The sequence below is a fragment of the Mugil cephalus genome, chromosome 2 (genome assembly GCF_022458985.1).
Source record: "Mugil cephalus isolate CIBA_MC_2020 chromosome 2, CIBA_Mcephalus_1.1, whole genome shotgun sequence".
NCBI lineage: Eukaryota > Metazoa > Chordata > Actinopteri > Mugiliformes > Mugilidae > Mugil > Mugil cephalus.
The window spans coordinates 1,184,708-1,206,785 of NC_061771.1; the positions used below are offsets into that span (position 1 = coordinate 1,184,708).

General features: G+C 40.1%; 1 protein-coding gene across 8 annotated transcripts; it reads left to right on the forward strand.

Moving 5' to 3' along the window:
• Positions 1-618: 618 nt before the first annotated feature.
• LOC125003978 (transcription activator BRG1) lies at positions 619-19,001 on the forward strand. 8 transcript variants are annotated; one of them, XM_047578255.1, is made up of 34 exons: positions 619-748; positions 1,273-1,526; positions 2,418-2,550; positions 3,034-3,588; positions 3,764-3,862; positions 4,216-4,474; positions 4,613-4,739; positions 4,849-5,022; positions 5,131-5,304; positions 5,383-5,556; positions 5,659-5,706; positions 6,300-6,430; positions 7,154-7,223; positions 7,300-7,409; positions 7,589-7,736; positions 8,022-8,185; positions 8,322-8,388; positions 9,998-10,108; positions 11,133-11,375; positions 11,504-11,617; positions 11,988-12,095; positions 12,444-12,530; positions 12,731-12,777; positions 12,855-13,021; positions 13,125-13,288; positions 13,643-13,903; positions 13,987-14,064; positions 14,145-14,363; positions 14,505-14,767; positions 15,584-15,692; positions 15,828-15,929; positions 16,125-16,269; positions 16,467-16,606; positions 16,923-19,001. In XM_047578255.1, the coding sequence occupies exons 2-34, from the start codon at positions 1,311-1,313 to the stop codon at positions 16,956-16,958; spliced, it is 5,043 nt and encodes a 1,680-aa protein (XP_047434211.1). In that variant the 5' UTR covers positions 619-748; positions 1,273-1,310; the 3' UTR covers positions 16,959-19,001. The 8 variants fall into 8 exon arrangements, with proteins under 8 accessions (XP_047434211.1, XP_047434213.1, XP_047434214.1 ...); XM_047578257.1 differs by having other exon boundaries at positions 13,643-13,870; XM_047578258.1 differs by having other exon boundaries at positions 13,643-13,870; positions 16,125-16,257.
• Positions 19,002-22,078: the final 3,077 nt, after the last annotated feature.

Below are 22,078 nucleotides of genomic sequence, written 5' to 3' on the forward strand. Positions count from 1 at the left end.
CTCATAGTGAGATGAGGGTGTTTCTCCGGGACCATGGACCTACACTAAGACATAGGACTAAGTACAATACAAGGGACTGAGCATAAAGTGTATGTGTGCAGCATTTGCAGTCAATATGAAAAAGTATGAACAGTGCAGATGGTGCAGACAAAACAGTGCAAGAATAAGAGACAGTGCATTTATACAATACAAGGTGTTAAGGTTAAGTGAATTCATTTATTAAATAGCATTTTTTAAATTTGCCCTTTTCTGAAAAGTGTTTACAAAAAGTCTCACATTCTATAGTTCTAGTGAATATTAATCACGTCAATCATGCATTTAGAGCTCTTAAAAGCCACTCGTGGTATTTTATAATAACTTAGTTTGTCTTAGTTATGTCAATCTCTTCATACAATTCTTCATATTGTATTTGTTTTTTCCCAGTTATTTATTTATTGTATGTTTTTTTTTTTTTTTTTTTTACAAGTATTTGATTTATAATTCAATATCCAGTTCATGATTTAACGTGTATTAAGCTTACATTGATTAAATTGAGTGCTACAGCAAACCTTTTAATATGATTACTCATATTGAGACTACCGTTCAAGCTTGTTGCACACTGTGAATAAGAATTTGCGCTCGGTGCGCACGCATGCGCGCTGCAGGACAGCCGTGACTAGACATTCGGTCATTGGAGCGGTGGAGGAGGGGGGGCGCTCGAGCCACGTCGGTGAAACAAATCAACGCTTGAGGGCAGATTACAAAGAGGGTGAGTATACTAATTGCAACAACTGCTGCGTCTTTTTGTATTCGCCCACAAATATCAGATCGGGAGCTCAGAAATTCATGCAGGACTGCCTGTCCTGTTGATGCGGGTAGGTCAGTCGCACAAGCACACTCCGCCATTCCCCTTTTTATATATATTTAACGAAACACCTTTTCGTGGTCTGCAATTCTCAAAAGCACAGGTTCACGTGCATGATTTACTGTGTTTCAAGTTCAGCGTGGAGCCGCCAGCTGTAATTGCAGAAGCGCGCAGCGGGTAAATTGGCGCAGCGCAGCAAGAAAATAGACACATCTGATACGCGCTGAACAAAATTCACCCCATTCCTGAAAATACTGTGCATCTATATTATTTCTCAGCTTAAATCCTATATCTAGCTTCACTGCCATTAATGTAAAAGTCCAACTACACCCCTGTCACAAATTCTTATTTGGATAAATAACTTGCATGTTGGTGCCATCCTTCTGAGTTTTGCAAAGATGATTGTCCACCTCTTCCTTTGCTTTCAGGTGTCTGCTGCTCATCTAGGAGCAGGAGATCCAGGGCAATGTCAACGCCGGATCCTCCCATGGGAGGCACCCCTCGCCCAGGTCCGTCCCCTGGCCCAGGCCCTTCACCTGGCACTATGCTGGGCCCCAGCCCTGGGCCCTCTCCTGGTTCCGCTCACAACATGATGGGCCCCAGCCCTGGTCCACCCTCCTCCGGACACTCACAGCCAGGACCCTCTGGATATGGCACGGACAATATGCACACTCTGCACAAAGTAAGGACGTCAACAACTGCCACCACTGCTGGGAATTCCTGTCCTTTAAATAACACCATGTCAACAATTATGTTCTACAAAAGTGATTTAATCATTGAAATGAGTTAAACTTTACATTCACTTACACACAGGACATACTAAGCACAGCATTAAAATCTCACCATATGTAGTTGTATACATAATGGAGATATGCACTTCATTTGACATTCACTGTATAATGTATATAAATATATATATGTACACACACACACATATATATATACACACATAGGCCTACTATAAAACAGTGTTTAATATATATATATATAAAACACTGTTTTATAGTAGGCCTATGCATTATATATAGTTATACTTTTATACTATTATATACACTACTTTTATATGCTATTGTTATACTATTTTAAATATATTTCTATTGTGGTATTACTGCATTCGCCATTGTTCAACCGTAATATGATATAACCAACTATCAACTATCAAATTCTCTAAACTAAATAAATTAGGAAAATTATTTTGTAGTATCAGCTGGGATAGGCTCCAGCGACCCCCGCGACCCTAGTGCAGGATTAAGCGGAATGGAAGATGAGATGAGATGAGATCTTGTAGTATCCAAAAGAGGTAAACCAGGTTTGCTCCAGAGATTTCATTAATTGTTCATTAATGTGCACAATGATATGCACAGTATATTGTGCTCTGTTTGTTGGGACATAATCGGTTGTAATGCTTGACAAACATACAAAATTTGCCACAAAACATCATCTGACCTGTTAGGGTTGATGAATTAGAAACACTTAAGGTGCATGATTTTTGATGTTATTTATTTCATTACACATTAACGTGTTTGTACGACTTCTTTATTAATTTTTCTTTCCACTGGCTGTTTTCCCACAGCCCATGGAAACACTTCACGAGAAGAACTTGAGTGAAGACAGTCGCTTCAGTCAGATGAAGGGACTATCTATGAGACAGGGCGGGCACAGTGGGATGGGGCCCCCACCCAGTCCTCTGGACCAACACTCACAAGGTAGGAATGTTACGTAGACTTGAGCAATTTCATGCTTTCCAGCATTGTGTAAGATAAGTGTTCTTGTCTTGTCTACAAGTGTTCTTGGGGTGGTTATGTGACCTGAGTAGCTGACAGGGAGTGTGTTTGTTGTCACAAGCTATGACACAAAAAATAAACTACTGTTTTCAAACTCTTTACCTTGTAAACAAGACAGACAGACAGGCTTAACACAATGCATTTGAGTTAAAACCATTTTGAAATAATCTGGAAGGACCATTTATTGGGCTCTGTTGCAGGCTTAGTATGGGAATTCTTTTTTCCTTTTAGGAAATATTTTCTCATGTCAGGCCCCATCTGGTTAGCTTTGCTTAGTATTAATACTGGAAATCGGAAAACAGCTAGTCTATTAGCCCATTAACTTATATATATTTTCAACGTTTTCTTTAGACACATGAGTTCTTCTCTCTCCCAGACTACCTACTCTCTATCTTTGTCTTCAAGGCTACCATTCTCCTTTAGGTGGCTCTGACCATTCCAGCCCTGTCCCTTCAAATGGACCCCCTTCTGGTCCTCTTTTGCCATCATCCTCTTCCTCCTCTTCCTCTGGTGGACCTGGCTCTACCACCACACCTTTAGATGGCTCCAGTGGAGATCAGCACTCACTGGGTCCCAGTAACCGGCCTGGCCCTGCAGGCAGTTCTGGACCTGGCCCTAGCCCAGGTCCCAGTCTTGGCTCTGGTGTCCCAAGCCTTGGTTCTGGCCTTGAAACTAACTGCCCAACTGGTCCTGGAGGGCATGGTGGCCCAGGTGGCCCAACTCCATTCAACCAGAACCAGCTTCACCAACTCAGAGCACAAATCATGGCTTATAAAATGCTGGCCCGAGGGCAGCCCCTGCCAGACCATCTCCAAATGGCTGTCCAAGGAAAAAGGCCAATGCCAGGGATGCAGCAGCAGCCCATGCCCAGCCTGGCTCCTGGAGCTGGAGGAGGTCCAGGAGGTGGCCCAGCAGGACCAGGCCCTGGGCCAATGGGCTCAGGCTACAGTCGAGCTCATGGTAAGCCATAGCCTACTGTCTGATGGGTAAATAATTCATAAGACAAATTCATAAATGTATATAATATTGAATATTCTTCAGATGTTCAACTAACTACCACAGTAGTCTTCCCAATTTTTAAATGGCCATGCTTGAATATGTGATTAAGCATAATATAATCTGTACGGTTTCTTAGGAATGATGGGTCCCAATATGCCTCCACCAGGCCCATCAGGTACTCCAGCTGGCATGCAGGGACAAAACCTCAATGGACCTCCCAAATCCTGGCCTGAAGGTAGTGTAGTCCTGCTGTCTGACCTTTTGGAACCTTTCAAACATTCTTCATTAGTGTATAAGGATTTAGTAAGTGCTAAGGTTACAGTTTCAGTATAAAGGTATGCTGTCTCAGCGTCACAGCAGACTTAGACATCAAAATGGCACAGCGCCATAAATAATGTTATTGGTCACCTCAATTTTTTCCTGATATGATATGTAGAAAGCTTTTATATGAAAAGCCCTGCTGACAAAATACTTGCTATCTGCAACTTAGTATGAAATTATGACTATAATGATGATTTGAACTTTTCATGTTATCTTCCTCATATTGTATAGAAGTATGTTATTGAGCTTTCTTTCCTTGACTCCTAGGCCCCATGGTGAATGCAGCAGCTCCCTCCAATGCACCCCAAAAACTGATTCCCCCCCAGCCCACTGGGCGGCCCTCTCCTGCTCCCCCTTCAGTTCCCCCAGCTGCCTCCCCAGTAATGCCCCCACAAACCCAGTCTCCCGGGCAGCCGGCGCAACCAACTCCTATGTTGCCTTACCACGCCAAGCAGAACCGCATAACCCCCATTCAGAAACCCTGTGGCCTCGACCCAGTGGAGATATTGCAGGAGAGGGAGTACAGGTACATTTGAAAAGTAGATTGCATTTACCGCAAGCTTTTTCTTGCGTGAGATATTCAAAATGTACAAAGCATGTATAAACCATTGACAAAACAGTACTTCATTAAATAACTATAACACAGAGCTGTTTGCTTCTTTAGGTTACAGGCTCGAATAACCCATCGCATCGCAGAACTGGAGAACCTACCAGGTTCTCTGGCTGGTGATTTACGTACCAAAGCTACTATAGAGCTCAAAGCCCTCCGACTCCTTAACTTCCAGAGACAGGTAGGCATTATCTCATTTTCACAGTTTTATATTCAACCTAAACAATGATGCCATAGTGTGTCAGAGACCTTTACAGTTTGTGTGTTTTTGTGTGCATGGCTGTCCACAGCTGCGTCAAGAGGTGGTGGTGTGTATGCGTCGCGACACAGCTCTAGAGACTGCCCTTGATGCCAAAGCCTACAAGCGAAGCAAGCGTCAGTCTCTGAGAGAAGCCCGCATTACAGAGAAGTTAGAGAAACAGCAGAAGATTGAGCAAGAGCGCAAACGCAGACAGAAACATCAGGTAGAGGACAAACTGTGATGTGTGATATTATGAAAAGATATCTTTTGAACGAGTGGCTTTACTATTGTCTTGTGGTTTTTTGTTTAACCACTCTTCGTTCATCTTTAGGAGTACCTCAACAGCATCCTCCAGCATGCCAAAGACTTCAAGGAGTACCATCGTTCGATCACAGGCAAAATGCAGAAACTCACCAAGGCTGTGGCCACCTATCATGCCAACACAGAACGGGAGCAAAAGAAGGAGAATGAGCGTATTGAGAAAGAGAGGATGAGAAGGCTAATGGTAAAAAGAGCACATTACGTGCACCTAAACCCTCTTACTCTTACAATGTCTACAGTATACATGCATCTATCTTCTCAGGCTGAGGATGAGGAGGGCTATCGTAAACTGATTGACCAGAAGAAGGATAAGCGTCTGGCCTACTTGCTGCAGCAAACTGATGAGTATGTTGCCAACCTCACAGAGCTGGTCAGAGCCCACAAAGCTGCACAGGCCCTCAAGGAGAAGAAAAAAAAGAAGAAGAAAAAGAAGAAGGTATGGAAAACAGAATCGATAGACTCTCTACCACTGGTACTACTTTTGCACATACTTGTGTGTGATATCTTTGTGATTTTTTAATTTCTACTTAATTTTCAGTTGGAGAATGCAGAGGGCCAGACTCCTGCCTTGGGGCCTGATGGAGAGGTGAACAGAATGTCCCATTTTTTTTGTAGTTAAAGGCAGTTTTATTTATTTTAAATAAATGTATTACTACCTATCTTTTAATATGCTGAGTCAACAAAGCAAACCACTATTCTTTGTTGTGTTGCTTTCTGTGATCTTTATGGAGACCTAATTTCAAATATTGCATAGATCAAATTTTGCTAAATGCTTCATGGGCTAGTGTTCTTACTTTAGTATTGGCAAAGAGGGGGAATTACACACTGTTTATGAACATTTTATTCACAGTTTACATCAGACAAATGTCACTGATGGAAATCATTAACATTATATTAGATAATCCACATATCTGCAAAAGGGGGCTAAACAAAAGTGGTACAGGCCCAGACAAACAAGAGAATGAAATGTTTGTGTATATAAATAAATATAATTACTAGTTAAAGTGGATATTTGGATGTGTGTGTCAATTAGTTGATCAGCAACAGATCAGAATGTAAATTTTCAGCACAGATTAAATATCTCTAGCTCTGTCCAACATCCATCAGCTTTGGTTTAAATGAAGCCAAACAACTTGCTGTATGAGCAAAATCTTAACTAGCCTCCTTTTCCTCTTGCAGCCTCTGGATGAGACCAGTCAGATGAGTGACCTGCCTGTGAAGGTCATCCATGTGGACAGTGGAAACATCCTGACAGGGGTGGATGCTCCCAAAGCCGGTCAGCTGGAGACCTGGCTGGAGATGAACCCTGGGTGAGTGTGACTGGTGAGAGAAAGAGACTTTGGCTTGTGTAGGCAAATATGTATAGAAAAGAATGGAAATTGGCAATGTAGGTCAGTCCTTTGGAAACCTTGGCATTGGAGCAGTTACTGTAATTACCATTATTATCAAAATGTTGCCAACATAATAAAATACAAAATGTTGAACATAAGTTAACATACAGTTGAATACGGCACTCCGCTAACAAGCTAGTTCTTTATTAGTGTGCTAAACACTGAATTCTACATCATTTTACCTGACATTGCCTAACATCCTTATTAACAGTTATTAACAGTTTGCTTATTAATGTCACCAACTATGTATATTATGGTGCTAAATGTAGTAATACAGGTTTTATTAATATCTTTAACCACAATGCCAACAGTTTAAATATTACATTCAAATATGTTAATATCTGGCAATTGTTAACATGCATGTCACCCATAATGCTAATTCTTTATTTTAATATGCTAAAAATTAACAGAAAATGGCACAGCTGATCCTTTCTATACCTGGAACACAGGCTGATCAAAACTGAGTTGTAGGATTATTAATTTTATGTAACAGTATGTTTTTTGTCGTAGCCTAGCCATAGCTTAATTCTTTTGTTGGTTCAACAATTTTGTTCCCCGTTAGCAGGGAAAGTGGCAGAAACAGAGGTTTGGAAGTTAATTTCATCTAAGGATGACATACTTAGGGTATATGTTCTTGTCCAGTTATGAGGTGGCTCCCCGCTCAGACAGTGAAGACAGTGAGGAGGAGGAAGAGGAGGAGGTGGGTTGTAATGTAAGACATGTTTGGAGCCACTTTTGAATTCTAAAGGGAAAAAAAAACAACTTGCCACTGACCAGCTGTCTTCTAGGAGGAAGAAGAGGAGCCTCAGCCTTCAGCAACTCAAGTCGAGGAAAAGAAAAAGATTACAGACCCTGACAGCGAAGATGTGTCCGAGGTGGACGTCAGGCACATCATTGAGTGAGTACATACACAAACTACTGCAAACAACTACACCTATTTTCATTTTAAAACAATTTATGTATCATATAGACACCATAAAATAATTTTAAAGTTATAAATCCCTGTAAGGTGTTTGAATAAAGGTGTCAATCACCATACATTTTCATGATAATTAAATTCTTATGCGTTATACACAGGAATGCTAAGCAGGATGTGGATGACGAGTATAGTGGTGCAGCGTTTGCTCGAGGACTCCAGTCATATTACTCAGTGGCTCATGCTGTCACAGAGAAGGTGGAGAAGCAGTCCAGTTTGTTGATAAATGGACAGCTCAAACAGTATCAGGTAAACATATACATGAAACAAGTAATTCTTATGCGTGACACTTCAGTGGATTTGAATGTTCAGATGAGATGAAGATGAAAAACAAGAAAGTGCCACAGACACAGAACAACAGAAAAAAACTTTCAAAAAACTATTATCCATTCTGTTTAGTGTCTTAGCTAATTATGAGGAGTACGTACTGTACAGTACTTCAGTAGACAACGTAGTGCATAGTCATAGCACGCAACAATGAACAGCTCATTTTAGAAAGACATTCTTGCTGATAAATACTTTTTTGACTTTCAGATTAAAGGTCTGGAGTGGCTGGTTTCTCTTTACAACAACAACCTGAATGGCATCCTGGCTGATGAGATGGGTCTGGGAAAGACCATCCAGACTATCGCACTTATTACATACCTCATGGAGCACAAACGGCTCAATGGACCCTACCTCATCATTGTACCTCTTTCGTAAGCTAACCCTCATGAACTTTAAAATTGTAGGTATTTTAATGATCATGGAACTATTTATACAAACATGACAAATGAACAAAAAAGGTCAATGATTAAACAATTAAATGGCTTAATGAGCTGCTCTTATTGACAGAACTCTTTCTAACTGGGTGTATGAGTTTGACAAGTGGGCACCAACAGTTGTGAAAGTGTCCTACAAGGTGAGCTTGCTCTGCAACCGCACTACAGAAATGTATTTATTTTGTCCTCTTGCATATAAACTCATGTTATAAAACTGTGTGAGCCTAGAAACTCTAAATTATATTTTCATTTTTGAAAAACATATATGTAACCACAAATAAACACACACACATGTCTATATAGACCACTACATGAACTACAACCCAACACCTCCCTGGAGAAATGAAGAAATCAAAAAGAATCCAAAAAGAAACTAAAGTGAAACAGTCGTGTAGCAGAAAGAAGATGGAGGAAGAACAAATTAGTGGTGAATTTTTTAAATATTATGGGAGAAACAAACCATCTATGATCAGGCAATTAAACAAGCAAGACAGGCATACTTTTCAAAGCTGATAACAGTCAACTGAAACAAATCCAAGAACATTGTTTTCCACAATTGATTAATCCTAATTAATCCTGATTTAATAATTCTAGCAGAATGTCAGCCAGCCCCAACTGTGTAGAATTTTCAGCCCACTTCAGCAGTGAAATACAGAGAATCGGATCAGATCTGCGTCAGTCACAGCATATAAATTTTAACACCCCAGAACCATAGTTTATATGTGAGGAAACACTAGAGAAGTTTGTCCTGGATGATGCTGAGATGCTTAGGAAAGTTATTTCCCAGTTAAAACCAACTGACAAATGATTTTACACACAACCACAGTATATTTGATCCATATCAATCAGGATTTTGGACAAATCTTAGAACTGAGATGGCACTGGTCAATGTATTATACCCTTTTAAACTGTATTTTAAACATTTTAGTCATGGAAGGCAACAAACTTTCTGCAGCTCAACCAGGACAAAACTGAGTTCTTAATTATTAGTCCTGACGCTCAGAGGGAGATAATTAATGCAAAACTTCACTGGCATTAAGATCCTCTGAGCAAGTGAAGAACCTCAGTGTCATATTTGATTTGGATCTTAGTTTTGTGCCACACATTAAAAACATAACCAAAACTACATTTTATCACCTTAAAAACATCGCCAGAGTCCAATTTCTTCTCTCTCATGGCGATACAGAGACACTGATGCATGCTTTTATTACTTCCAGTATAGACTACTGCAATGCTCTACTTTCTGGTCTTCCAAAGAATAATATTTGACACTTACAGTTATTACAGAACTTGGCTTCACATGTGCCGATAAGGACCAGAAATAGGAAACACATCACACCCATTTTAAAGTCTCTGTATTGCTTCCGGTTTGCTTCAGAATTGATTATAAGATCCTTTTATTGGTTTATAAAGCTCTTAATGGTCTTAGTCCAAGGTATTTACCAGAATTGCTTATATCATATGAACCTCGTAGAGCCCTCAGGTATTCTAGTAGTGGCCATTTAATTATACCCAAAGTTAGAACAAAAACCCACGGCGAGGCAGCCTTTTACCATTATGGTCCATGTCTGTGGAACAGCCTGCCTGAAGACCTGAGGGCTGTAGAGTGTTGATATTTTTAAAGGCAAGCTCAAGACTTACCATTTCAGTTTGGCTTTTAATTGAAACTTCACTTTGTGCTACTTTGTATGAAAAGTGCTTTACAAATAAAGTCTGATTGATTGATATATGTATTTTTTGTCATTTTAGGGGTCTCCTGCCGCCCGAAGAGCCTTTGTCCCACAGCTGCGTAGTGGCAAGTTTAACGTTTTACTCACCACCTATGAATACATCATCAAGGACAAACAAGTACTAGCCAAGGTGAGATGCACTGCATGTACAAACACACATAAAGACAGCCATAGTGTAATCCTTTCCCTATACACATGTACATCTTCAGCTTTTTATTTGTTTTTGTTAATGATTTGCTTTTTCTGTGTTTGTTGGCTCCATAAACCTCCCCAAATCTTTTAAAAAGAATTTAAGTTTGGCCAATCTGACCTCCCCATGTACTGCGTCTCAGTCCTCTCTCCTAGGTCCTAAAACACATTGACACGACTCCCACTATCCTCTGTGGCCATCATGCTGCTATGCACTCATGTAGGCAGGGTTCCTGACTGTACTAACAGGTGGGTATTGTGTTCAGGCAAGAATTTCCCATGTGGGAGCTCAAGGCTCTTGGTTTTGGACTGAGCCTACCTGAGCTATGAGGACAGAGTAAAGCAGAGATCAAAAAGTGTCTCATCGCATGGTGTGCCACACTGAAGCTGTACCAAGAATATTGACCATGTGGTGCGCCACAGGAATATACCTGCTATGTTGGATTATATTGATGATGTGCTAGGCATATACTTATGCTATGCCGGGCATATGCACCACATTAAGGCTGGGCAGGGCATATACTGAGGCTGGGCCTGGGCAAATTGACATGTTTTATGTCTAGATATCTATCTATCTAGATAGACTAGATAGACATTTTGGTTTTCAACTAATCAGACTTGTTACTGTGGCTAGGCTAACAACAGTCAGGGCTCATGCTAATAGCTTATTAATTTTAAATCAGGACATGAATTATGCGTGGGCACATCACTAATATGCCTTTGCACACAGGCTTAGACTGTGAATTCACAACCATCACACCTAGATATGCTATGTGTTTATATGCCCAGTATAGCGTCTGTGTCGCTCATATGCCCAACATGGCTTCAGTGTAGTCTGCCATATATGTGGCATGCGATGAGCCACTTTTGGATCTTGGCGCTACTGCAGAGTGCACCAGAAGCCAGAGCACTAGAAGCAATAAGGTACTGTAATCTTATCCAGATGTACTCTCCTCCTCTCTTAGATCCGATGGAAGTACATGATTGTGGACGAAGGCCACCGTATGAAGAACCACCACTGTAAACTGACCCAGGTCCTGAACACCCACTACCTTGCTCCACGGCGTGTCCTGTTGACAGGGACGCCGCTGCAGAACAAACTACCTGAGCTATGGGCGCTCCTCAATTTCCTTCTGCCCACCATCTTCAAGAGCTGCAGCACCTTCGAGCAGTGGTTTAATGCTCCTTTTGCTATGACTGGAGAAAAGGTGAGCAAAAGCTGTAGAAAATGTGGTGAATGTGGTACTCATATCCCATATCCCAAGAAGTGTGTGAGAGGTGCCAACTGGTGTCTTTTTTGTCAAACAAGTATATAAAATTTCTCTTTCTTCTCCAGGTGGACCTTAATGAAGAGGAGACAATCCTGATTATCCGTCGTCTCCACAAAGTCCTACGCCCTTTCCTGTTGCGAAGATTAAAGAAGGAAGTGGAGGCACAGCTTCCAGAGAAGGCATGGCTTAACTCTTTCAGCACATACAGCAAAGACCAGCATGCTCACTGGAAACCGTATTAATACAGGTCCAGATCCAGAGGATGGTATATAAAAGCCTCCATTTAAGCATATCTGGTCTTTTCTAGCATTTGAGATCTGAATTCCATCTAGCAGCTCCACTTTCAGTGCCCTGATATTGGACATGGGGGTTCACTATCTTGACCTCCTGGGTCACACTGACAATCCTAAATATGTGCAGTGAAGAGGCCTAATATCTGTAATGCCATGAAAAGCAAAGACAGGACAGTGTAATGCTCTTGTCACTAATAGGACAAAGTCCCCTTCTCCACCTCTCTGTTTAATACATTTGTTTTCTCTTCTCCATCAGGTGGAATATGTGATCAAGTGTGACATGTCATCTCTTCAGAGGGTGCTGTACAGGCACATGCAGGCCAAGGGCGTCCTGCTCACTGATGGCTCAGAGAAGGACAAGAAGGTAAAGACATAAATGCATAAACATTGAAGAGTTAAATGTAGAAGGGAGTCAGTATCAGTGCTTGCTCTGTCAGAACAGCAACAAAATATTCATAAATCTTTTTAAAACTGTTTTAATGCCACAAACTTAGGGTTATGTTGCTTTTACAGTATACAGAAACTGAACTAATGTCAATCAAATGACTGTAAAGACTTCCTGCAGAATTTAGGATATAAGTTATACATAATTACTCACTGCATTAAGTTATATGTTACTTTACGTGGCTGACTCTCATTTCACAACTATATGTAAACAAATGTAGATTATGTCCATTTACATGCTGTACATTTATCTTATTCTGATTACCAGGGTAAAGGAGGCACAAAGACACTGATGAACACCATCATGCAGTTGAGGAAGATATGTAACCACCCGTATATGTTCCAGCAAATCGAGGTAACACTGAGGAGTGTGACGCAAAACTAGTTTGTTTGGTCTCTAGTCTACTTACTTGTTTGTTTGACAGACTTGAGTGAAGTGTCTTATAATCAATGATGATAGATAACAGGATTCAATTTACATATAAATGCAAATGTAAAAGAATGTAAATCAAAGCATAGTGTTCTAACCACTTCTTTGATAAATTGTTTTTGAAGGAATCCTTCTCTGAACATTTAGGATTCTCTGGTGGAATAGTCCAGGGGTAAGTTCTTATTCATGATCATACACACAAACATTCTCATTACCATATATAACTATATCTGCCTGCCATTCCATAAGTCCTGACCTGTATCGGGCATCAGGAAAGTTTGAGGTGTTGGATCGAATCCTGCCTAAACTCAGAGCCACAAACCACAAGGTGTTGCTCTTCTGTCAGATGACCTCCCTCATGACCATCATGGAGGATTACTTTGCATACCGCAATTTCAAGTATTTGCGTCTGGATGGTGAGCTATGTTTCCTTGTTTGTGATGAATCAATGCTTCCTATCTGTCATCATATTTCTTTTAACTGTCTTTCTTCTTTTTGCCCACATTCCTTATATCGAAGGCACTACGAAGGCTGAGGACAGAGGAATGTTACTGAAGACATTCAATGACCCAGAGTCAGAGTACTTTATCTTTCTCCTGAGCACAAGAGCTGGAGGCCTTGGCCTCAATCTGCAATCTGCTGACACTGTCGTTATTTTTGACTCTGACTGGAACCCACATCAGGTGTGATGCACATTATTGTAATTTACCAAACGCATTTAACAACAAATCATAAATCAAGCTCACTTCAACTTACCAAAAAAAAAAAAAAAAGAAAGAAATGCGTGATGTGGACACAGCACTCACAGGTAGTTCTGGCTACTTAAACAGAAAGAAAGAAACTTTATGATAATGTTTATATTATTATAACATTTATTGAAAGTGAATGTAGAAGTGTTAATCAGTTGATGTTTACCTTTCTGACAAGTCTGTCGCAGCGTTGGCGTTCCAAGGGTGAGGTTCCACCACCACGACAAAATGTTTAATTTCAGCCGAAACCTAAAGATTTCTCTTCCTCCCTCCTGATGGCCTTCCCAGGACCTGCAGGCTCAAGACAGGGCTCATCGAATTGGTCAACAGAATGAGGTGCGAGTGCTGCGTCTCTGTACAGTCAACAGTGTTGAAGAGAAAATCCTGGCAGCAGCTAAATACAAACTAAACGTGGACCAGAAGGTCATCCAGGCTGGCATGTTTGACCAGAAGTCATCCAGCCACGAGCGCAGGGCCTTCCTGCAAGCCATCCTGGAACACGAGGAGCAAGACGAGGTCTGGGGTCAAGAAGTGTGTCTACGCATGAATGTGTGTGCGTGCACCAGCGACACAAAATTTAAAGAGTGTGCTTTCTTATGCTCTGCTTGCCAATGTGTCTTTGCTGTATTCAGGAGGAGGATGAGGTGCCAGATGATGAGACGGTCAACCAGATGATTGCCAGGAGTGAAGAAGAATTTGACCAGTTTATGGTTAGTATCTGTATTTAAACTACTGCTACTTTCTAACACAGCCAAACTATTATCTGTACTTGATTTTCTCTCATCTCTAGCGTATGGACCTGGACCGACGTCGTGAGGAGGCCCGTAACCCACGGCGAAAACCTCGTCTGATGGAGGAGGACGAGTTGCCTACGTGGATCATGAAGGATGACGCTGAAGTTGAGCGACTCACCTGTGAGGAGGAGGAGGAGAAAATGTTTGGACGAGGTTCTCGACAGCGAAAGGAAGTTGACTACAGTGATTCACTGACAGAGAAGCAGTGGCTGAAGGTTGTTTTTAAAACAGAATCTCAAGTAGAAAATGCAATCAGAATACTACAAAGGTTGTACTTTGTGAATTAAGGGCATGTTTCCCCCTTTCTGATATACATTTATGTACTTTAATCTCACACAGTGTGTCTTGTCGTGCAGGCAATAGAGGAGGGCACGCTGGAGGAAGTGGAGGAAGAGGTACGTCACAAAAAGACAACCCGCAAGAGGAAGAGGGACCGTGACCTGGATCTCCCTGGTCCCTCATCCTCCTCAGGAGGGCGCGGACGTGGCGACAAAGACGATGATGGTAAGAGGCAGAGGAAGAGGGGACGACCACCTGCTGAGAAACTCTCCCCAAATCCTCCTGCCCTTACAAAGAAGATGAGGAAAATTGTGGATGCTGTCATCAAGTACAAAGACAGGTAGCAGAAATGAGCTTAAATCATCAGCTATTATGTTTGCACCGAAAAATAGATAGCTTCAGTGCGTATTAACATATTTAAAAGGTGCACTGAAATTTTTACTAACCCACACCACAGAATGAGTATAATATGCATGGTAAGGGCTCAGGGGCCTGTGAGTCGTTCACAAGAAAGGTTTCATGTGCCTATAGTATTGTCTATGCCTATAGTTATAGTATTTTGTGTCAGTATAGTACTTCTACATTAAGCGCTGCTTTTCAACCTTTTAGTTTACTGTCACCTTACACAACTCTGCAGTTTTCAGGCCAAATGCAGGAATATGATATTAAAAGGTAAGTCATAGAGTCATTGAACAAATGCCTGCTACAGTTTTCATAACTGCTTACATTTCCTGGGATAAGATTAGAAATCATAGTAAAACTGTAAATAACCAAACATCTAGTCTGGTCTCAGCAAAATCTCAAAACCACCAAATAGCATCAAAACCAACTTATCTTAAAACATTTTTTCAACTCTAGCATTCAATCAGTTATAATTTTTAGTCTTTACACCTTCAGGTCTGTGTTTAAACCTGTAATTGGTAAAAACGGGCAGAGAAACCATTTTCAATTACCTCTGGAGCCAAGCCTGGTGGATTGCCAGCCTTGATGACCATGGCCCGTATTCTGGGCCAGGTGTGATGTCTGCCAGGTGACTAGCGGGAGAAGGGATGCAACGTGTGTCTCGGATTTTGGCAGAGGAAACTGGTTCTTGGTAAGCTGACAAAGTTACACAAAGGTGTATTTTGTCTAAACCCGATGATGCCATCTTCTTCAGTGCAAGTGGCCGTCAGCTGAGCGAGGTGTTCATCCAGCTGCCATCTAGGAAAGAACTGCCAGAGTACTATGAACTGATACGCAAGCCAGTGGACTTCAGAAAGATCAAGGTAATCGCAGGAAGGATCATTCCTTTCAGTAAGATTCTTTCAGTGCTCCAGAAAAGGCTAAATATACAGGAACACCAACAACAGACCTGACACATTTATAGGCTATATTTAAAATGAGTTGTATCTCTACTGTAGGAAAGGATTCGAAGTCACCGCTACCGCAGTCTGGGCGACCTAGAGAGAGATGTCATGTTGCTATTCCAGAATGCTCAGACCTTTAACCTGGAAGGATCACTGGTAAGACAGGTCTCTTATTTTAAAAATTCCCCCATGACACAGGCCCTTCTTTCTTTGTCTCCATTATATACTGTTTAGGTAGAGATAGATGTTGAACATCCCTGATTAAAGCTCAGTTGGGTAATATTCTTTTACTCTTACATAAATGTAATGTACGTGATCATAATATAGAGTTGTTTTCTGTTACCGGGGCAGATATATGAAGACTCCATTGTGCTCCAGTCGGTGTTCACCAGCTTGAGGCAAAAGATTGAGAAGGAGGAGGAAAGTGATGGAGAAGAGAGTGATGAAGAGGAAGAAGAGCAGGAGGAAGGATCAGAATCTGAATGTAAGCATGTCTGTAAGTTGATTTTGCATTTTAGTTCGTTGTTTTGTTATCTTTTAGTCAGTCAGTGGTGTCATGTGTTGTGATGGTCAGTTAATCTCTGTCTCATTCACTGTGTCATACTCATGCTCTTCAAATGAGTGAAATTCTTCATCATGCCTAGTTTTAGTGTCAGGTCTATGTACTCTAAACCTCCTTCTTTTTACATACAGCTCGCTCGGTGAAAGTGAAAATCCGTCTGGGTAGGAAAGATAAAAGTGGAGATCGAGGGAAGGGGCGCAGCAGACGAACAGGACGCACCAGAGCCAAACCTGTTGTCAGTGATGATGACTCTGAGGATGAGCAGGAAGAGGTATTTCCATCTGTGTATATATAGATGTAACTTAGCAAAAAGCACAACTTCAGTGCAGACTGGAAACAACTGAGTAGTCAAACAAAGGGACTACATAGATGTACAAATTGAAGTACTATTTAGTTGTCATTTTCCTTAGCTGATTTTTTTTTCATTTACAGATTATATCAGAAACCTGACTGAATTGAAAACATTATTTTTAAGACCTTAGACCATGTAAAACAAATGATAATGAAGGTTTAACAGACTGATATTGGGCATTTTGCTTTAGATCTGGGTCCAGGTATTAAAAATAATTATTTGCCCTTTTTTGTAGGAGCGCTCCCCCAGTGCCACCGATGAAGAGTCCTAAACTGTACTGTTATGCTGAAGAGAAAAAGGCATAAAGAGACATTCCTCCAAATCAAGTACCATATGTACAGTAATCAAACATGCCTCACCCAACTACATCCACCCCCAGTCAAATGCTGTTTGGAAAAATAGAAAAATGGGAGTCTGCAACACTGTATGAACAGGTACAGGTCCGTGTTATTATTTGATTAGACTTATGGGTGTCCAGAAACTATAAAATACAGCTGCTAATTAGGCTTTGTGTTAATCTATCCGCTGAGACTCAGTCTAAAAAAGACATCAAATTAGCTTTTGTTTTTATTTGTGCAATTTTAGGAGAGTGTCTTCACAGGTTTACTAAGAATAGTGTGTAGTTATAATAAAGTACTTGAAAGAACCTAATGTATTAAGAGTAGCTCAAAAAAACAGCCTTGGAGTGAAAGATGAGTCACTCTCTCAGTGAGTGTGAAAGATAAGGAGAAAATATATTATGGAATATTTTAAACTTTTCCAACATTAGTTTTTAAAGACAGTGACAACTTATTAGATCCTCCAAACAAATGGACAAGCTCTGAAACAAGAAAACATATAGACTACTTAGACTATTGAGGTTTCCTTTATGTGGACAACCTCTAAATAAAAATGAATACTTAAAGCTACAGTATGCAACAGTTTTTCCCTTAAAATGTCAGCATGAAAATAGTTTAGATGGTATACTGACTAATGATCGGGAAAGCGTATGTGCCACTTCCCCTCCAAGAAATCTGTTCTTGCATCGGAAAAGACTTTACAAATATTACAAATACCATTAATGATGAGGAACTAAGTATTTTAAACCGTGATCCAAGGAGAGACAGAAACCACTGCTCTCTGTTGTGCTAACAGATTTGAAAAGGATATTAGCAGCTAGGAGTTAGCTGTTGAACCAAGAGATTTAGAAAGATGAGTTAAGTTATATTGTACTAAGATATTGAACTAACAGCAGGGAGTGACACAATATGCTTCCCACATTTCAGATGCCCACATGTCTGTGTCGGTGACCAGTAGAGCAGATGGGTTGTACTGAGGTGATGGTGTTAGAACAGCTGCGTTTGGTTCAAGAGCCCTTCATCATTCAAACTTAGAGCTCAGTTTAATCACCAGAATCCTTTAATTACCACTTGTAGCCACAGAGGCTGCTGTTCAGCAGAACTTATACAGTGTTACTTTCATGGTCCCGAGCAGTAAGAATTGGTAAACTTTAGCGTAGAGTGAAGTAAACGACTTTGAATGTAAACTGAAAATGTTTCCAAATGTTTCCACAGCTGTGTTTCACCCATCTGTGCAGCTACCACCTTACCTTAGCTTACATCGTGGATATAAACAAACCTTATATTTCACCAGTTTGCTGAAGTGCTGTAACGTCAGCGAGCCACTCTGGAGACGCTGCTATTGCCGACATATTTACACACGGTGTGTTTGTGACCGGGGCTCACTGTCTGAGTTGGAAATCCAGCCTACTGTGGGCTCAGGGTGTTTCCAGACTTCTCAGAAGCTCTTAAGCAACTCACCAAAGTTATTGGTGTTTTAATGTAGCCAAGTCACTCTTCAATATTGTATTTATGTTGTAAATGAAAAAATGACCTCCTTCACTATGCTGCTGCATACCTGTTACACTTCCATTTCTAACTGTTGATTGTAGATGTAAAGAATTATGAGGTTGTAATTCATTAATTAATTCAGTCATTGTGTGGTGATTTTCTGATCTGAGAACTGTTTGATCTACTTTGGCATTTTTTTAGGTTGTTGATTTCAAGACAAAGGACCAGAGGGACAGTGGCTCTCCTCTGCTTATGTATGCCTCTTGGCTAAATGGTGTTGGATATACTGTATACAGTATTTTCTAGAGTATAATGTCAGTGCATGTATGTACAGCTTGCAAGTTCAGTACTGTACTTTTCTCATTACTGTAGGTAAATAGAGTGAACCAAAGCATCAGTGTTTTTTCTTCACTAAATTATCTGGATCTGTCTGTGCTGTGTTGTATCATTGTCACTGGAAAAAAATAAATGAATCTTTGAAGATGTGTGATGTAGTGCTGTAATTAAATTAAAAACATTTAGGTAAATACAGTTATTTAAGTTGCCTCGCTGGTTCACAAACTGTGTATTTTGAGGTTTCTAACTGTTAAACAGACAAAACATAATCTTGTATCATTTTTAGAGAAAATAGTTAGACAAGAAAACGGTTGGCATATTCACCAAACAAGATGTACTTAAAAGAGCAGCATTTCATTACGGACTATTTAAATCCTCTTCTAAACGCTGCTAAAAACAAACTAAAAATACCAAAAAAGTTCAACAAAAGCAAAGAAAAAAAATCACCAGCAAGCATGCAGCTATTTCCCCTTTTGTTTTGTTTTGTGTTCACTGGTTTTGCGCTTCTAGGAATGATACAGACTTATTAGACAAATATTAAACTTTTCAGTTTTATGCTCAAAAACTTACAATAACCAAAGCTGTAGAATGTAATGGCTCAGTTTGACCACAGGGAGGAGGTATCATATAAACACAATAATCCAAGTCAATTTCATTGCAATGCTGCCTCAAGTAACAGAACACTATATTTTAAATTAAATACATCTAAAGAGCCATTTTGATACACTTGTCTTTCTGCGTTTGAGCATTCCTTTGGTCCAATCAGACCAGTTTGCAATGACCAAGCCTCCAACATACCATAACTCAAACATTGTAAGCTCCTGAATTTGTTTCTCTGTAAGGTCTAATCCAATCCAATCCACTTTATTTATATAGCATATAAGGGAGGGAACCTCACACATGTTAACATGTGTGAGTGCAGTTTGAAAAGGAATCTCAACAGTGAGTCGAGTGTTGGAGGTCCAAGTGTTTGCTCTATAGAAGAGGGGGAGGGGGCAAACTTGGTTTCCTCGTTTCTGGGAACCCCTCAATTCCTCCTTCAGCAACTCAAAACCAGCTGTTAGCAGCTTCCTGTAGACGAGTTACTGGGTAGCTACTCAAATCCCCTCCAAAAAAAAAAAAAAAAACACAGAGGAAGCAGCATTATTGCACAGTAATCCAAGTAATGTTACCTATATATTATTTTATCTTTATTATTGCTTGTGGTTCTTAAGAGTGTTTTTTATGTGCAACTGCAACCAATCAATTTCTCTTCTGGACGAATGCAGTCTGCCTAAGTCTAACACACATCCAAGGGTTGTTCTTGAACTTTTTAATTTAAGTAATTATGTCTTGTCTTGGATCATTGGGGGTTTGCAGTTTTGTGTGACAAAACAGTTAGCCAGATACAGACATTAAACAAGTCCCCATGCAGAGTTCAGCATGCCCACTATTGTTCCGTTACTGTCATCACAAATCTCCTTCAGGCCTCTGCTATGCTACGCTATGCTAACACTTATCACATGTGTTGGCCTTGAGACACTCTTGGATTTGCACGACTTACAGTGACTTAGTACACAGTGAGTGAATGTCTGACCCTGAATTGTGTTATTTGTTTAATGAAAGTTTCAGTGTGACCTGCCTTAATAGATTTATTAGATTGATTTATACTTCCAGTACTTCGTGTTTCCTGTTTTATGCATTGCTGACACAAAGTTTGTATAGTGTCAGACATCTGAATCACTGTTCAACAATCTCTTCAACAATTCAGATGCTACTAAGTGAAGAAAAATGACAGTTCAGGCTGAATATCAGGCCACCAATCAGGTCCAGGCAAAAGCAAGTACAGTGTGCACATGAGATAAGAAGACTGAGAGATACGCAGCAGACATCTAGTCATCGAGATACAATGGGAAATAGTATTCAGAAAGCTACTGGTATATTTGGACAAAATGCTGTTGGAAAAATTGTGCTATATAGTATGGTATAAGAATAAAATCATATTCTAACCAACACATTGTTTGTTTGCATCAATGCATATATTGCATTTCAGGTTCATTTTCTAAATTATTTGTCTAATCCCTAAAGTCACAAAATGTACACAGCTGTTGTCTGGTGAAATGCACAAAGCTTTAAAATGGTAACACTACAAAACCAAAGAAAAACACACCTTTCAAAGCTTTTTATTGTTATTTTGTTTTTACATATTAAATTATGTCTGACAGCTCACTGTAAAAGTCATATGTTTACTATGACATGTGACACCTGTGCTTTTCTCACTATAACAATTTAAAACCTCCTTCAGCTTTATCTGTACATGTCTTGACCTACCAATTTAATCTAATGTTTCCAATGTAAATGAAAAGGGGCACAAGTTCAGTTGGATTTGAATTACAATTTACAATCCATTACGAAAGTCATGTTTTCCAAACTTGTGTGTATGTGACAAATGTAGTTAAAAAATGTACATTAACATAAGACCTTCAGCGTAATGCTCTGTGGGTGTGTTAACAGCGTGTAGTGATTGTGGGTGAGGCAGAATATGTACTCCAGCCACTATTTTGACATTCCAGGAATACCTCCCACAGCTCAATCCCTCCCTCCACCAGGAGCCTCCTCTCTGGTTACGCACAAATGATCTCCTCTTTAAAACATTGTTAAAGTTTCTCTGGCTTGTTATTAGTGATCACGACTTATAAACAAAAAACCCTGTCAATTTCACAGACACTGATCACAAACTCATTAAAAGCATGCGTGCCTCCAATACTGCAGCCTCCCATCTGTGAAGGCATATATTTGTTTTGTTATCCTTGTAATGTACTACAGCTTGATACGGTCTGGAAAACTTTTCTGTGTATCTCTCAGTTCGTCCTTTGGGGATTACAACAATGAACAGAAGGGGGGAAAGAAAACAGCAGCTAAGCAGAGCATATTTTCTCAGTGAATATCGCTTCCATGGAAAAATATGAACAATCTTGAACTGTAAGTGGACTGGTTCCCAGAATTGAAATAACATCATTAAAAGTTGATTTGTTTTGCAAAGTCAACCCAGTGCCTTGCATTTGATAGGCATGTACCACTATTACTACTAACTTACATTCCTGACTACACCAACTCCAGTTATAGAAGTTGTATAGATTTTAAGAAATAAAAAGTTTATTGTTTATTAGTGTGTCATTTTTGTTTTCTCCTTACACATTGAACCATATTAGATTGTTACTATAACTTTTAAATCAGTTTGGTAGGT

Excerpts from the sequence above, each read along its gene's own strand:
- LOC125003978 (XM_047578255.1), top strand. The coding sequence starts at position 1,311 with ATGTCAACGCCGGATCCTCCCATGGGAGGCACCCCTCGCCCAGGTCCG. Across the intron at positions 4,740-4,848 it reads TCCTTAACTTCCAGAGACAG|CTGCGTCAAGAGGTGGTGGT; the intron begins GTAGGCATTATC and ends GGCTGTCCACAG. Across the intron at positions 16,270-16,466 it reads ATCTGAATGTAAGCATGTCT|CTCGCTCGGTGAAAGTGAAA; the intron begins GTAAGTTGATTT and ends TTTTACATACAG.